Source organism: Schistocerca serialis, chromosome 9 (genome assembly GCF_023864345.2).
Source record: "Schistocerca serialis cubense isolate TAMUIC-IGC-003099 chromosome 9, iqSchSeri2.2, whole genome shotgun sequence".
Taxonomy (NCBI): Eukaryota; Metazoa; Arthropoda; class Insecta; order Orthoptera; family Acrididae; genus Schistocerca; species Schistocerca serialis.
Genome location: NC_064646.1, coordinates 272,018,300 through 272,035,555, shown reverse-complemented (window position 1 = coordinate 272,035,555; position 17,256 = coordinate 272,018,300). Strand labels below are relative to the sequence as shown.

At 35.7% G+C, this 17,256-nt stretch overlaps 1 protein-coding gene across 1 annotated transcript in view; it reads right to left on the bottom strand.

Annotated features, from left to right (window-relative positions):
- Positions 1-17,256, bottom strand: part of LOC126419343 (CB1 cannabinoid receptor-interacting protein 1-like) — a 1,399,014-nt gene that overhangs the window by 72,637 nt on the left and 1,309,121 nt on the right. The window contains exon 4 of the mRNA XM_050086528.1: positions 13,093-13,286. Within this exon, the coding sequence (XP_049942485.1) occupies positions 13,093-13,286 (194 nt within the window). The remainder of the gene's footprint in view (positions 1-13,092; positions 13,287-17,256) is intronic.

Genomic DNA, 17,256 nt, shown 5'->3' with positions numbered 1-17,256 from the left:
TTACTGTTTAGCTATTATATAAAAGAGGCAATACACAAGTGGGAGAAAACTCCATGATAGAAGGTATGGTGCAAGCAATTCAAATATTAATTTTAAAATCTGCAGATGAAATTGTCCTTCATGCTGTAAGTAAGTCTGCCTTTGAAAAGTGGGGATAATCTCAGAATGAAAGTTAAAAGATAAATAGAATAGCAGAAATTATGGGAATTCCTATCAAATATTAAAACTGAACCAGGCTCAGTAGAAAAAGGAGAGATATTTATGCTGCAATAAAAACTTATATTAATGAAGTCACTTTTAATTAACATTTGTGAGGCTGTAACTAAACGGTCATATATGTGGTGTTCACAACGTTTTATTAAATGAACCCACTTTTAACAAACAGTGTGCTTTTAAGGTAAAAATCTACAAATTAAAGTACTGATGAAGTCTCTAACATGTCCAAAGATTTGTGGCTATTCCTGATATTTTTGAAAATGTTATGCCAAACTGCTACTCTTTTATTCATTCATTCATTATTCATGTTCTTAGATAACACCAAGAATTAGAAGCTTCACAGATGTGGAATAAGAGAAACAGCTTCTAAACGCTGTGTTAATAACTAACTATTGTTAATCTGGAGCAAAATAGTTGTACCTACTCAATTTAACATCATAATATTAACAATGGAGTTGCTGCTCCCTCAATTATATTAAACAGATATTGTCAATACTCTATTATTTGCTTAATATCTATTTGATCACATTTGTATTTATCACAGAAAAACAGTTATCTGTGTTCTGTAGAGATATAGGCTTGTTTATGATCAACATTGATTCCAGATAATAGAAACATCCAGTGTTTGAATTTGTATAATTGGACAACGCATTTGAGTGCCTAATAAGATACGATTTTCATTTTGGTTTGAATTAATGTTTGTTGAAGACCTTCACATTAGAATACAGAACTTTCTGTTGAAACCCAGTTAGGGAAGCAAAGTCTGCATGGAAAATATTTTTCTGTCTTGTATTGTGGTTATGTAAGTATAGTTCAACTGATACCAGTTTGTATTATTAAGAAGAAATAAATATGTTGGGAAGTAAGTATAAGATTTTGAAGATCTTAGAACAGGCTTCTCCAAATTGTGTGCTTATCTACTCAACACTGGACAGTTTTCATGCATTAATACTTCATTTTTTGTTGTTAGATACTTCTAAGTTCAAAACATACTGAGACTAGAGCCTGAATTGTATTTCATGTACTGTAATACTGTAAACGTGTATTTTTAATTTTGTGAAATGATATAATGTGGTATTTTCAGACAATGAAAAGTCCACATTGGAATAATGACAATATTATAAAAAGGGCAGATTACTACTCATCATATAGTGGAGATGATGAGTTGCAGATAGGTACTTGTACAGGCTGCCAAACAAGCACACTTTTGGCCAGAAAGGCCTTCATCAGATGCATTCTGGCCTTGGCAGCCAGAGACTGTGGTCAAGTGTGTGTGTGTGTGTGTGTGTGTGTGTGTGTGTGTGTGTGTGTATGTGTGTGTTTCCAATGACGGTCTTTTTGGCCGAAAGCATACTTGTTTGACAATCTTTTTTGTTGTGTCTATCAGCAACTCAGCATCTCCGCTACACGGCGAGTGGCAATCCATCCTTTTCATAATACTGTTGTAGTATGATGCTTTGTGAGACACAAGCAATAAACTACATGAAAGAGCTGATTATTAAATAACATGGTACACAATAATTTCATTACATAAATATATATGTATTGGTCATGTCTCAATTTTCAACATATACTAATCATCACATAACAGCATGAGGAGTAACGATCAGAGTAAAAACGAAAGTAACTTAATAGAATTATATTTAATGACAAAACTGATTGTTCCTAATGCAAACAATTTCCAGTTTACTAATCTTCATTATGTACCAAAACAGCATTTTTGTATAAAATGTTAAAGCTTTAAAATTACACTTGTCATTATTGTAGGTAACTAAAATACCCATTTCTTTTTAATAGAGTTTGTATATTTCCATCGTAATTGTTAAAAAAATATATTCATTTTACAAAATACAACATTGAAAACCTATGAGTTTTATAAAACAACTTGTTTAAATTATATTTTTACCTTCTGGTGAGAATGTTGTCACAAGTGAATCCAATCGCATAAATTTCTATCCATTGTAAATTAGGAGGTATTATTATTACAGCAATATTGAAAAAGGTGTAAGTTGTCAGAATTCTCTATTAGTGCTGATGTTAGGCCAAAGTAATTATTTGCAGTTAGTGATGTACAATAGCATTATTGTAAAGCTGTTAGTATTTGCTTGGCACAGTTTTTATGAACAAGCAAAGAAAATTAAGGAACCATGTCTGCTCAACTTTAATTGCAAAAAGTAAAAATATGAGATTTACAAATGAAGGAAGTGCACTCCAAAAAGATGCAAGTATATGAGATCTGTAGTAAACAGAAATGAATTGCTAGCTTAATCTGCAAAGATGGACACTCTCGATCTGTCAAGTTAAGTATTAATATATTAATGTGCCATTCCTTGCTCAAAAACTGTTTTTCCTATTGGTTGCAGTGAACTCATTAATAATTTAGGGTACAATGCAATGTATGAAATGAAATTTTAAGTTATCAAACAATGGAAATCTGTGCTGAATATGAAAAGCATAGATTGCTACCACATGAAGAAGGCAATCAATGACAGACAGACAATTTCTAGATATTGTTAGCTTATGGACAAGTCCACCATCAGACGTAGACAAACTACATATAATCTCTCTCTCTCTCTTTCTCTCTCTCTCTCTCTCTCTCTCTCTCTCTCTCTCACACACACACACACACACACACACACACACACACACAGCCACTGTCATCTCCATGCACTGGAGATGACAGTATAGCCATGTGTGAGAGTTATGACTAAGTATATATTCTGTATAGGTATGATAAAAGACTTAGTCCAGTAGCTAACAATATATAGAGATGGAGATGACAGTATAGCCATGTGTGAGAGTTATGACTATATATATATTCTGTCTAGGTATGATAAAAGACTTAGTCCAGTAGCTAACAATATATAGCATTCTTTTCAAAGTGCCTGTCTGCCACTTCTAAATTTTAAATTACAATATGTAATATATATCTGAGCAGGAAGGTTGTGTAGAGTAACAGTTATTGTTTACTGCGGTCCAGTTATAGACCTGTACGATTATCATCCAGGTAAAATTTGATTGGGTTGTTTTGGGCCCTTGATGAGTATACTTGTGTTACCAGCAAGTATTACAGTTTTCTTTGTCAATATTGTAAAATAATCTTCACAAATATACAAGTTATGCTATTAAAAGAGAGGCAGTAGTCTCTTGTATGTTACATCCTTATATTTTTTAAACAAATGGAGGGAATAAAACTGTGCTGTGATGGAGATGATATTCTTACTTATTTTTTATCTGTTGGTATCATCACAGCACATTTAAGTTTCTTGGGAAATATCTTTCTAATTATCTAGTGTTTGAAAGGTTAACTGAATGATGGGTCTATCAGATCAGTACAAGATTTTAATTCTTGCTATAAACACCATTATATGAAGAAGAATGAACACTTTTTCATAACATACTGATTCTTGTACTCTTATTAGTGGTTGTGATTTACAAACAGTCCAGTCTTGACCCCCCCCCACCCCCCCCCCCACCCCCGCCCTCAATTCTTTAAAGAATGAAACTTCAATGTATAAAACAACTTCAAACTTCTGATTACGTTACAAATAAGATAATGAGTAAATTTTTCACATTAAACATGCAAGAGACAAAAAAATTATAAAATGTATGAAACTGTGTGTAAAGTTTGTGAAAGTTGATAAGTGTTCTCATTCTCAAATACTGGATAAGTATCGTCTGGGTAATTTGCACACTGTGATTTATACTACCTCAAGACATAAACACAGTTTATAACTGTAATACTTGTATTATAGTGTTAAACATTTAAAATAAGATTGCATTCACTGCATTAAACCTTCAACATAACATTGTACCTCTTATTGAGTAGAATTTGCATTTTTAAATTCAGTCAGTTATTATATAAACTACTGATATCAAAATTTTTGTTGCCTCTGGAGGCCATTTCAGAGGTAACAAGCAACTGAAACTATGCACCATGTGTATTTCTGTTCATTTGTTGTAGGTGCACATTTGTGACAAAATAATCATTGAGTTTGTGTACAGTGATATCAGTGTACCATCATTTATGCTACAGCTGCCATATGAAAAGCCAGTTTCATTTGTTTCATTACATTTATATGCTTAGTAATACTTGAAATTGTTTTTGCTTTATACTTTATGTGTTTTAGTTTCTTGTGTGCAGAACATATGTTTCACTCATTCATTCATGATCTGAAGGATTTTACAATACTTGTGATAACTAAGTTTCAAATCCATATTACATACTGTTCTCTGAATCATATAGAGAGCTCTCTTTTTGGCAAAAGATGCTTTCGACCCATGTGTTATTCCCCCGTTGCCTCCACTATTGTTTAATTTCAACTTAATTTGTTTCAGGGGGAAATATGAGTATTGAAGGAATATGTTCAATATAGAGTACAATATTTCATTAGCAGTGTCTGCTTTGGAAATCTCTACTTGATATACTCTCTGTATGTTCCCTGTAAGCACTAATTAACTGGTAGCAATTTGTAATCTAGTCTTTCAGTCAATATAATTAATAAACCAAGACATCAGATGTTACTTTACATGTGACTTAAAAAACCTGCTCTGTTCCATAAGGAATATATGGTGCTGATATGTGCCAGGATTTGCTCAAGACAACCATATTTTTATGAGTTTGAGATAAAAGAATACTTCTATGGCCTGAAAAAGTCTCAATTTTGTTTCTATGTTGCTTCTTCATTGTATCTGAGCAAAACTTCATTTACACCAATTATATTGCATCCCTTGTTTTTCTACTAAAAAAGTTGTTTCCACTGTATCCAGGAAGCAAATAATGCCAGCTAAATAAAGTAAGACAGACGTAAAGATTATAGTGGCTCAAGCAGGAAAAGTTATTTTGAAACGTAAGAAGACTTTTGATGTCAATTGTTAGCTCAAACTGAGTGACGAGTTTCCGAAATTATGTGCTTGGAGCACAGCACTCTATGAATGAGACACATTCATAGTGATTAAATGGGGAAAAAAGATGAAATTGGATACATCTGAACTGTAGCCATATACAAAGATACTATTTATGTGGAGTGCTAAGCATATAACTGAAGAGTAGCTTAAAATAAGTATATCAAAAACTCTATCTTGAGGAGAACACCTGTGTTAAGGAATGAAGGAATATTAATTTAATAAAGAAGGTAACAGCTGAGAGGGAAATACTTCAAAGCAAGACCATATTAAAATGTATAGAAGAGATAAATGAGAATGTTGTGCATAGTATGAAAGCTAAGATAAAAAGCTAGCAAAGGTTAGAAAGTTGGAGGAAAATACCAAACCAGTAGAAAGGCTGCAGTAAGGTGTAAAAAAGATTAGGGTATTCCAGCAGTCATTCCAAGTTGCTCTGTAAAACCACTACTAGTTTTAGATTGTTGTCAATACTGCAGCCTTTTCTATGTTGTAACCCGGACCAATTTAAGGTCCAAGTAGCACAGGCTGAGAAGGGCACAAAAAGATGCCTTACTTGTAAGATTACTGTACACGGTGTAATGCAATTATCAGTGGCTGCTTGGGCTGCCAAGCTGAGAGGGGCACCTGGGACGTCCAAGTGCAAGATTTGTGTACAGTGCGTATCACAATTAGTAGTGAATGCTGACATAGGTGAAAGTGTGTGAGGAAAGAAAGGGTCAGGGGGGTTGGGAACACCAAATAATAACTCACTTGCATGGAAAAATATTCTCAAATCAGCCCTGGCTGCATCTCCTGAATGGTAAGAGATGATTTATATAATTACAAGGGTACATGGTATGAACAAACCTCTGTTTCACTGAAGTACTGCCTATACCTAAGATATGAAATCTTATCAAATTTTTTCTCATAACATACAATTTCTTGTGTTTTTTATATTTGAGAACATCAGATCTATAGAGAAACATAAATACTTTAAGGATCAAATGATTTTACATAATTGCACAGTATAATTACAATGTAGACACTACAAATCATGTTATATTTCCTTGATGTATATCAAAACTTAGTTATTTTGTTCAGGTTATAAAATTGCCATCCAAGGCTTCAACTCCCCTAAAATACTGTGGAGATATCTTTTCAGTGGTTAAAGCCACATTAAATATATTCTTACCTCACAATTTATTGTAAGTATTCATTGAATATATTCCTACCTTTCATTTTATCATGAATATTAAGTCCCACACACAATAGTGTCTTGGAAAAAGATTGTAAATGATGCAGAATAATTGAAATTTTGGCTGTGATGCAGGCTTGAATTGTGATTGAAACAACAAAATTTTGAAATATATGATGATTCTTGCACAAGAATACCAAAATTTAAAAACTCTACAAAGAAGGAATGATTAGTATTTTTAAATAATGGGAGACATGAGTCATTGTTGGGATTCATACATTTCTGATAATTTTTTCCTGATATATTAGTATTACTGTGATGCTTACTGAATTCATACAGGATATTATACCATATTTAGCAACTGGCTTAGAGCAGCTGTTAGAGCCTGTAACACTGCAAAGCATGACCATCTACTTGTTCCTATACTCCTCCTGATGTCAATATTATTTTCTTTTGTTTTATGAGCTCATAATTTGGTAGTTTGTTAATTATTCCAATTATAAAATTTAACTTTCTCGAGAGTCATTAATAAATTTTGATAATTCCCTTTCACAATGAAATGCTCTCCCATAAAATGGTACTGATAATTTTGCCATTTTCTAATTATGCAGCTACTACTTAAGCAAACTGACTTAATTGCATAATGTCTCTATACCTTTTAATTTTTGGGTTTTTAAGCAAATAATCAAAACATACTTACTTAACATTTTACCAATTTGTAATTTTCTGTAAAACACACTTCTTTAAATAGGTGCTGCACACAAAGCTTTAGTCAATCAGAGCAATGTAGTTCAAAAGTAAACAACATGCAATTTTCATTTTGTATATGTTATTCGAAACATAACTATCAGTGTGTGTCAGTTGGTGGTTAATAGTTACAAAGTGCACAACAAGTTTTCATCAGTCAGTCAGCATTTGATAATCGTAGCAGAAAGTAACACATCACTGTCATGATTGGAAAGCTTCTTTCCTTTCCAATGCACTTTATCTGGCCAATTTTGTGTCACGATTAGTATGGTGCTGCAGAGAACCAATGATACCCCTATACAGGCTATTACTATGATGGAGTGATGACGTCACCTCTACCATAGGCATTTTAAAGTTATTGCCAGCTCTTCCCAGGGAGGAAACTGTGTACCCAGTCTACATGTAATGAGATCACATGTTTAAATGTAACATCATTTTTCAGAGTGTTTGTGCACTGTGTATCTGAGGTGGGACAAGGAAACCAGCCCAATATTTACCTAAGCAGGTGTGGAAAACCAAGAAAAAACTACATCTAGGCTGCCCAGCAATTCATAAGGTGGATTTAATCTGGGGCCAGCACACCTCTTCATATCCTGGAAGTGGTGCTTTAACATGCTTGGCTGTTCAGGTGGATTTGTTGGACAGCTAAAGCATACATACACATCGTCCATTAGTTTGAATCATGTAAAGTAATGTATATTTCTCTGCCACCATTGAACTTTGTGAAATTTGGTTAGTTTGTGTAGTTTATTGATTTGTACCAAATACTGAGGCACCTACATGTTACAAAGCTGACCATCAGAGTGGGAATGTTGTGTAGTAATAAATATGAAGAGATCAAAAATCAATTGCTATAGTGTTTGTTGTTTACTTTCTTGAACAAATGTTCATCAAGTCCATTAATAGCAGGAGGACAATCAAAGAAGAAATTCCATGAGACTTCAGAGATGAAATTATAAGTCATTAATACCACAACACCTATTTTCCATATGAGTGGCACCAAAAGGAAATGAATGCTGTAGATACTACACTATTTAATTTACTTGGTAAGTAACCTGTGTTTGTTTACAGTTCAACTTATATGAAGATTTAGGATTTATCAAAAGTTTCGTTGAGTATTTTACAATAAATACAAAGTGATTTAAGGTGAGACTTTTCCACCAAACACACCATTCTTTGGTATTTAAGACAGCAGAATATTGCTTGGGCAGCTGGATTCCACATGGACTGACTACTGATGAGAGCCTGCACATAGTCTGGCTTTGCAAAATGGGAAATCTTCCACCAGCACAGTCATTATTTTGAGACTACTTTTATTCTCTCTGATCTCAGTAATAAGCCAAAAAAGAATGAGCTGTATAGCACACCCATAGCCTGTAGCTGGCCATCACCTTTCTGCTGAATTCTGACAAATCCTATATCACAAATGTGATCATTGGGATGATAATAAATAAATAAATAAAATAAATAAATCTATTTTAAGTTTCAGATTGTGTAAGGAGACCACATCTAGAGTTTCATGGAGCATCAGGGGATTAAGTCTGACTGATTATTTATTTGAAGCTCTTTGAAAACTTCAGTAATATGTCATATGGGCACATTAAGAAAACAACTGCTACTGAACATCATTCTGTGTGGAACAAATATTCCACACTCTATGAATTACTAGAGAAACTTATATTCATTATTTGGATTGAGAATTTTTATTGCCAATGACATTTTCTATTCAAACCAGGTAACAGTTTTTATCTGAGCTCATTTTCACTGAGATATTCAATTTATTAAAAGGTTAGGCTAGACTTTAAATGTAAGTAGCTGAGTGACTCCTTTATTTATGAATGATTTCCAGCAGAGCAATTATCTGTTCTAGTCAGATAGAGATATCATTACATTTCAAACTGATTAATGCCCATAGATATTTCAATGAGGCACTTCAGTTAATAATTATTCAGAAGCAGGGAACATCTTAAGTGCATAGGACATATAGACACACTAGTAATTCATGGCTATAGATTGAACACCAACTACAAGCAAATCTATACACCATTATGTGCTTCAGAAACAACTGTCCTAGAAAAAACACTCATTCTCATTACAACTAAACTTTCTCATGAAACATGATGAAGATTAGTCCAAATCCATGGTGTTATATAATTAATGAACCTGATAGTCTCTCATTAACTGAAGAGGGACGGGATACTATATTTTTTGTGTTTCCTTAAGTTTACAACTTTAAATATCTCTAAAATAAGAATTAGTTGGCAAACTTTGTACCAAACTGCTATTTTGTCAAGATCAATATGGATATTAGATAATGCTTTCTCACATGTTGTGCATCATCCACTAGCAATCTATCTAATAGTCCATTACAACACAAATAGTAATGACAATAGCACACTTCACTGTCATTCATCCAAAATTACTTTTGCACCTGTGGATGGGTCTCTGTAAAAAAGTAATGTGCCACTTTCTCCCTGTCAGTAAGTCATTAGTCCAGTCACAGATCTGCTTAGATATATCATTCCAACTTGTTTTCTTTAGTATAAATTCATGCAATACAAAGCAGAAAGCCTTTTTGGAAGTTCAGAGTCTGCTTACGACTGTGTATGGCTCATGGAATATGAAGTGGGAGAAGCTCAATTTGGGATTCATGTGATCATTCTTCTCAGAATTGTGCCATAATATTATAATAAAGAAGGTCATTTCATCCTGTGTGGATCATTTTGTTTTAAACTCATAGTAATTACAGAATTCTGCTGCAAAGGGAGGCCAGTGACATAGGATGGTTGCTGCTGTGCTTGCTATCTCCCTGTTGCTGGGAACAGTTCTCTACTGAAGGGCTCCTTGGTAAACGGCAGATAAGAAATTAGTCGATTTTGTTGAAAATTTACTCTTGGGCTATGGAGCCTTGTTGGGTATTAGTGTTCTCAGATGCTTTTCATCACAATCAGCACTGAATTCCATACCATTTAACTTAACAGTGATGCGGCAGTTGAATGATGAGATCATTCATTCATCTTTCATTGTCTCTGGTGCAATTCAGCAATTTGAACACTTACTCAGTGTTGTACTTTGCCTCCAGTTGTGAATAAGCTCGAAAGTAATTTTATCAGTGGAACATACATACTGCTCTTCAGGACTATATATAATTTTCAAATGGATCAGCAGAAAGAAAAGGAGAGAAAAAGGGGGACCTAATATTAGGATGTATTATTTACTGGATATTTTACTGCAAGGGGCAGTGCACGTGCACAAACATACAGTGAGTCAAGAAGTATTCGTCTAGCTGTACATTTTTAGAAAAATAGGCATGCGGTACTGAAAAGAAAGTAATGTTCATTGAGAAACAAGAAACAAAATACATTAATAGTGATATAAGGGTAACAAAACAGAATTTCATACAAAAGACATTTTATAAAGTATTTGTCCACCATCTGAATATACCTAAAATTCATAATGAAGGATGAAACTTTAATGCTGACCCATGACACTCTAGCATCTACAATTCACAGCCACAGTTGTTTTGAATGGTGCCAGGACAGTGCAATTTGCAACATAGTCTGTATGGGTAGTCAGATGGCACTAACTGAAAGAAAACTTACTCTACACTTGTATAATCAATGAGACTGCTAAAGTACTCAGTAGACCTAGATTGGTAGTTCAGTCAATAACAGATCACTACTGCATAACAAACACATTGAGGAACCAGCCATGTATCGAATGTCCTAGGTCATTGACTGATGAAGACACAAGGTTTATCGTGAGGGAAATCAAGAAGTATCCTAAAATCAGCACTCCTAAAAGATGGATGGGGAGTTAAAGTCTAGAGGGCAAGAAGATATGTACCAAAACAGCCAGAAATACCTGCAAGAAATATGGATAAAATGACTTCGCAGTTTGCAAGACATTTTGGGTCAGTGAACAGAATCAGAAGGAAGGAAGACTTCTGCAATATAATTATATTTCCGGATGAAAGCAAATATAATATACTCAAGTCAGCTGGCAGGTGAATGGTGTGGCATAAGAAAAACAAGGAGATGATGCCGCAGAACTTTTTGCTGTGGCGACACTCTGTGGGGGTTCCCTGATGCTGCAGGGGTGTACAAGTGCTGCAGGTGATGGAAGGCTACATTTTATAAAGGGTACAATGGACAGAATTAGGTCTCCAAGGAAGTTAAATCCCTCAACAGGACAACAACCTGAAGCATGTGCCTAGAAACACAAGGATATGGCTCCTGCACTCAGAAACAACTCACTACCCCTCCTCAATACCCAGATATGAATCCCATTGAACAGTTTTGACAAGCACTGCAAGAGTACTTCAGAAAAATACAAATTTCTAATAAGAAAGCTTTAAAACAAGCTCTTCAAGGAGGATGGAACAAAATTCCAACTTCTGTGACAGCAGCTTAGTCAGCTTTATTCCCAAAAAATTGCAAGAAATAATGACTGTAGAGGGAAACCCCACTAAATATTAATTTTTGTAATTTAACCAAGTTTTGGGGCTCTAAACGTCAAAAAGCTTGGGTGGACAAATATTTTATGAAGTATCTTTTACACAAAATTTTCTATTTTATTAACCTGATCATCACTATTAATGCATTTTTCGTTGTTTTTCAATAAAGATGTTTTACTGATGTACATTCTACTGGATTGGCTCTTCAGATTTTTATTCACTTCTTCTATGTGGCACAGATTTACTTTTTTAAAAAAATATGTAGAGATAGGCGAATACTGTTTGGACTCACTGTGAATAAACTATCCATGATGACAACTTACTGTTTACCATTATTCCTGAGGTGTTTCTACTGGCTAAATAATATCACAAATTCATAATAAATGAGCATCTTATATTGATGTCATTTTATGGTACTCTGTGGGCTCTATTTCCTGTCTTGTTCATTTGTATAGGATACAGATTACTTGTAATTCCATGTTATTGACAGATGGTGAGACTATTGTGAAGTTGTCCCATATATATTAGTACATATAAGAACTGGACAGTTATTTGTTACATTTTACATAAGCTATAGATATGTTAGTTGATTACTTACTAACATGCAGGTGGTGATCTCACACATCCAGCATTTCTGAAAATGACTCATACTGCAAGGCATTTCTTCACCAACTTTGCAATGTGGAAATATAGAAGAAAATTCTCTTATTTTAAAAAGCAAGTGATATGGTTTGCCCTGTATTTTGCATTATATGGTGCAAAATAACTTGAAAAAATTAAGGTGTATCTATTATACAGTATTACAGAAAACTTTTCAAAAGTAAGTAGCTCAGAAACTGCCAATGAAGAATCAGAGACTGACAGTTTATAAAAATGATGTCTCAATGTTTAATGCTAAAAAACAGAGGAATTGCATTCTTGCTCACAGTGGTTACTAATGAAGTGACTTTCTGTCTTAAGCAATAAAATTTAGTGCTGTAGTAGAGGACAAATAAAAGAGGAGAGTGCAATGATAACTTGCTTTCACTTTCCTCCAATGTAGTGTTGCTTTATGCAAAGTGCACAGAAGGAAAGAAATGCAAAATAAAAAAATAGCAAAGAAGTAAGTGTTCAGATACAATAGACGATAGAAAGATAAATGATTAAAATGACAAATGGAAAAAGAGATGACAGCAACAGGAGAAAATTGACAGAATATCAGTTTGTTGGAAACACAGGAAACCCCTTGACAAATCTTAGGTGCAAAATGTGCATACATTGCCATTCTGTCAAATTTTTCATGTTGTCTGCTCTATAACCATTTAAGTAATTGAATATGCCAATTTTATTTACATTTATCGTTAAAAGTTTTATTTATACAAACCATTATCACTGCCAGATGTTAACCTGGCTAAAATATTCACAAAATTAATGATAAGAATATAAAGTTTTGATTTGTTAAAGGTCATGCAAAATAATGCATAATGAAGTGAACATTATCTTACATTCTTCTGAAAACTGAACAATCACAAGAATGGAATGCCTGCAGGAGTGGAAGAAATGTGGTGAATGTGAGATACCCAAGCGTCAGGTAGGTGAACAGTCTTGTGCTAACCTCAGGCAGGTGCTTGAATCTGTGGACACTTGCCTGTACGTCTCACGGTTGACACGCACTCCCTCAGGACCTTCAGTTGATGTGCAGTCCAGTTCTATACAGTGTAGGCGGCTGCCCCATTCACAGTGCTGTATGTCATGGGCTTTGTACAGTTTTATCTGCAGGCATGTTGAGAGTTCACCAGAGCCATCCACCTGTGGTAATGAAGGCAAAGTGACAGTTAGAACAGCCCAACAGGGGTGCATTGAAATATAAGTGCCTCAGATGATTTATAATATGCTACATGACCCAAATTTTTCATGAAGAACCTGATACATCGACATATTTTCATCCTGCAACTTGTCATTCTAGGGTTTCAGCAATAACATGATTTGGAGATAAAATACTCAAATTATTAACGAAAAGATTTATTTCATTCTGGAATTAAAAACTGCAGTTTCCAAAACTAATGTCTTATAATAAAACACAACTGATAGATAGTTAAACTCATGAGCCAAAACATTGTGAGCACCTATGTAATAGCTTGTTTGTCCACCTTTGGAATGAAATACATCACTGATTCTGAATGTCAGTGAGCTGGCAATTTGTTGGTAGGTCTGTTGAGGTATGTGATATAAGAATACCTAAACACAGGTCATGTAATTTACATAAACAATGTGCCGCTGATTTGTGTACATGGTGATGGCACTCAATAGCGACTCAAATGGGTTCCATAGGATATACATCAGGCAAATTTGTTTGCTGAGACATCAATGGGAGTTCACTATAATACTCCTCAAACCACTGTAATGTTGTTCTGGCTCCAAGATGTGGACACTAATATCCTGAAAGATGAGATCACAATTGGGGAAGACATCAAGCATAAAGGGATGCAGGTGGTTTGCAGCTGTCAATATGTCTTTGATTACTAGTATGGTCCCACGCCAATGCAGGAGAATGTCTCCCATAATACTGCTCCCACCAGTCTGCGTCCATTGTGTGGTGTATACATGATATGCCGTGCACCTCAATGATGGTATTTGTGAAGACGACCATCAAGCTAGTGCAACAAAAATGTGATTCACCTAAAGAGACGACTCGTTTCCATTGATCGATGGTCAACTCACAGTGGTCCTGAGCCCACTGCAGTCGTAACTGACACTGTAGTTTGGTCAACATGTGTGTACATAGGTGTGGTCTGCTGTGGAGCTCCATATTCAACAATGTGTGACAAACAGTGTACTCTGAAACAGTTGGTGTGTACGAGCATTATGCTCTTTCAGTAGAGATACAACAGATCACCATCTGTCCTCCATTACGAAGCAGACAAGCCACTGAACCCACATTCTGTGAAAAGTAGTGGACATCCAACCATTTAGTGCCTGATGGTACTTTCCTTCTACCTCTTTCCATAGATGCTCACAACAGAAGAATGTGCACATTCAACCAGCTTCACCATTTTTGATATACCCCTTTGTCAAAGTAGCTTATCTCAATGGATTTCCCAATTTGCAGCCCTTATCTTCACTAGGGTGATCTGCCATCCATGTATGCTCTGCTTACATTTTTGTTACCATGTCACAGGTGGTCATAATGTTTTGGCTTATTAGTGTAACTGTTCTAAGTGATGTAAATCCATGATTTATCATGTAAAAAAAAATGCAAATGATACCAAACAAGGGGTGTATGATTATAATTAATGAACAATTACTGAATGTACGAGGACATGTAACGGATCTCAAGATGAATAAGAAATTTCGTAAATGAAAACCAATATGTACATTGTATTAAGAAAAAAAAGTAAGAGAGATCAGTTTGTGAATGAATCTAATGTTAACAAAATTTAGACAAAAATATTAAATAATTTGTGACAAGAAGTCTTTCAATTGTAATAACAATTTTTAACAAAATGACACACATATTAATTGTTGAAAGATTGTTAATATTATCTTGGCCATGGTCGCATGCCTCAGCATATTGTTAGCATAGTTCTTTATTGTTTTAGGCTCAATGCATTTGTGTAACTGCCATGCAGAGTACTATGTATTGTTCAGATGTCAGTATCTTGATGAGTCGTTGTAATAAAAGCTTGAGGTCATGCACCAAGTTCTCAGGAACAAAAATCATCCTCTTGGCTGAGCTAAAAATGCAATATTTGTTTTAGTTTATAATGTATCACACTGCAGACAATTTTAATGCACTAGATTAGCAGTTACATTTGTTCTGCTAAAAACTGCTCAGGGTTTCAAGTTATTTGTTATAAGAGTATATGTAGAGTAAATGAATAGATAAAAAATCTACTCACCAAACAGCTGCAGGGGAACACACACACACACACACACACACACACACACACAGAGAGAGAGAGAGAGAGAGAGAGAGAGAGAGAGAGAGAGAGAGAGATAGAGGATTTAACGTTTACAAGCTTTCAGAGCCAGTGGCTCCTTCTTCTGGCAGAAGAGTTGAAGGGAGCGAAGAGGTGTGAAGGAAAAGAACTTGAGAGGTTTAGGAAAAAGGTACAGCTCAGAAAAGTCACCCATAACACTGGGTCTGGGGAGACTTACCGCAGGATAGGATGAGAAGGAAAGACTGATTGTTGGGGACTGTACCAGACGAGATGTGAAAACCAGAGAGCTGACAGATGGAAAACAGGGTAATATGCAAGACAGAGATTACTACTAAAACATTGTGCATGAGTTAAGAAGAGTAAAACGCAAAGTGAATTGTATGTAACAGAGGTGGGAGGGGGCTTGGCGAAAAATAGACAAGTCAGAAAATGAAAGATGTAGAAAACTAAAATGGAGTAAAGAAAGGAGTAGTTACTGTGAATAAATGCTGAGATGGAAGGAATTAATGTAAATTAAGGCCAAGTGTGTAGCAAGAACTGAGTACATGTTGTAGTGCTAGTTCCCACCTGCAAAATTCTGAGAAACTGGTGTCTGGGGGAAGGATTGGTGTGTGTGGTGAAACAGGCACCGAGGTCATGACTGCCATGTTGTACAGCATGCTCAGCAACAGGGTATTGTGTGTTGCCTGTATACACCCTCTGCCTATGCTCATTCATCTTGACTGATAAGTGGGTGGTAGTCATGCCAACTGATAAGGCCAAACAGTGTTTACATAACAGATTGTAAATGGCATGTGATGTTTCACGAGTGGCTCTCCCTTTGATAGTATATGTTTTGTCAGTTACAGGGCTGGAATAGGTGGTGGTAGGAGGCTGAATACGGCAAGTCTTGCAGTGGGGGTGGTCACTGGGGTAGGGAAATAGGTGCAGAAGGAGCATAGGGTCTTTTAAGGATATTGCAGAGATTGGGAGTGTGACAAAAAGCTATTCTAGGTGTGGTGGGCAAAACCTCAGACAGACTGGATCTCATTTCAGGAGATGATTTTAGGATGTCATGGCCTTGTCAAAGTAGCAGGTAGATACATTCCAGGCCGTGATACTGGGTGACAAGTGGTGTGTGCCAAAGTTGTTTTTTGGAGGGATCAAGAGTACCAGGATTGGATGTGATGGCTCGAGAAACCTGCTTTTGAACTAGCCTATTGGGATAATTACATCCAGTGAAGGCTGAAGTGCGAGTGGTGGTGTATTGCTGTAAATAGTCTGCATCTGCACAAAGACGTTTGGCTTGAATGCCAAGGCTGTATGGGAGGGAACGTTCGACATGGAAAGGATGGCAACTGTCAAAATGTAAGTACTGTTGTTTGTTAGTAGGTTTAATGTGGACAGAAGTGTGTAGCTGGCCCTTGAGGATGAGATTGACATCGAGGAAAGTGGCATGGGATTCGGAATAGCAACATGTGAAATTTAACTGAGAGGACGTATTTAGAGATTCCAGGAATTTTAACAGGACAGCCTCACCATGAGTACACCATATCGTCAATGTATCTGAACCAAACCAGCCGCTGAAGGCTTATGAGTCCCAGGGAACCCCCCTCCATGTGACCTATGGAAAGGTTGGCAATAAAAGGAGCCATACTGGTTCCCATGGCCATATCCCTGATCTCTTTGTATGTCTGCCCCTCAAAGATGAAGTAATTGGTGGTAAGTATAAAGTTGATTAAGGTGAGCAAGAAGGATGTCGTAGGCTTGGAATCAGGTGGGTGTTGGAGATGGCATAAATGGCAACAAGCAACGTGTGTGGTGGGAGTGGAATAGCACGGATTTCAGACAATCTAGGA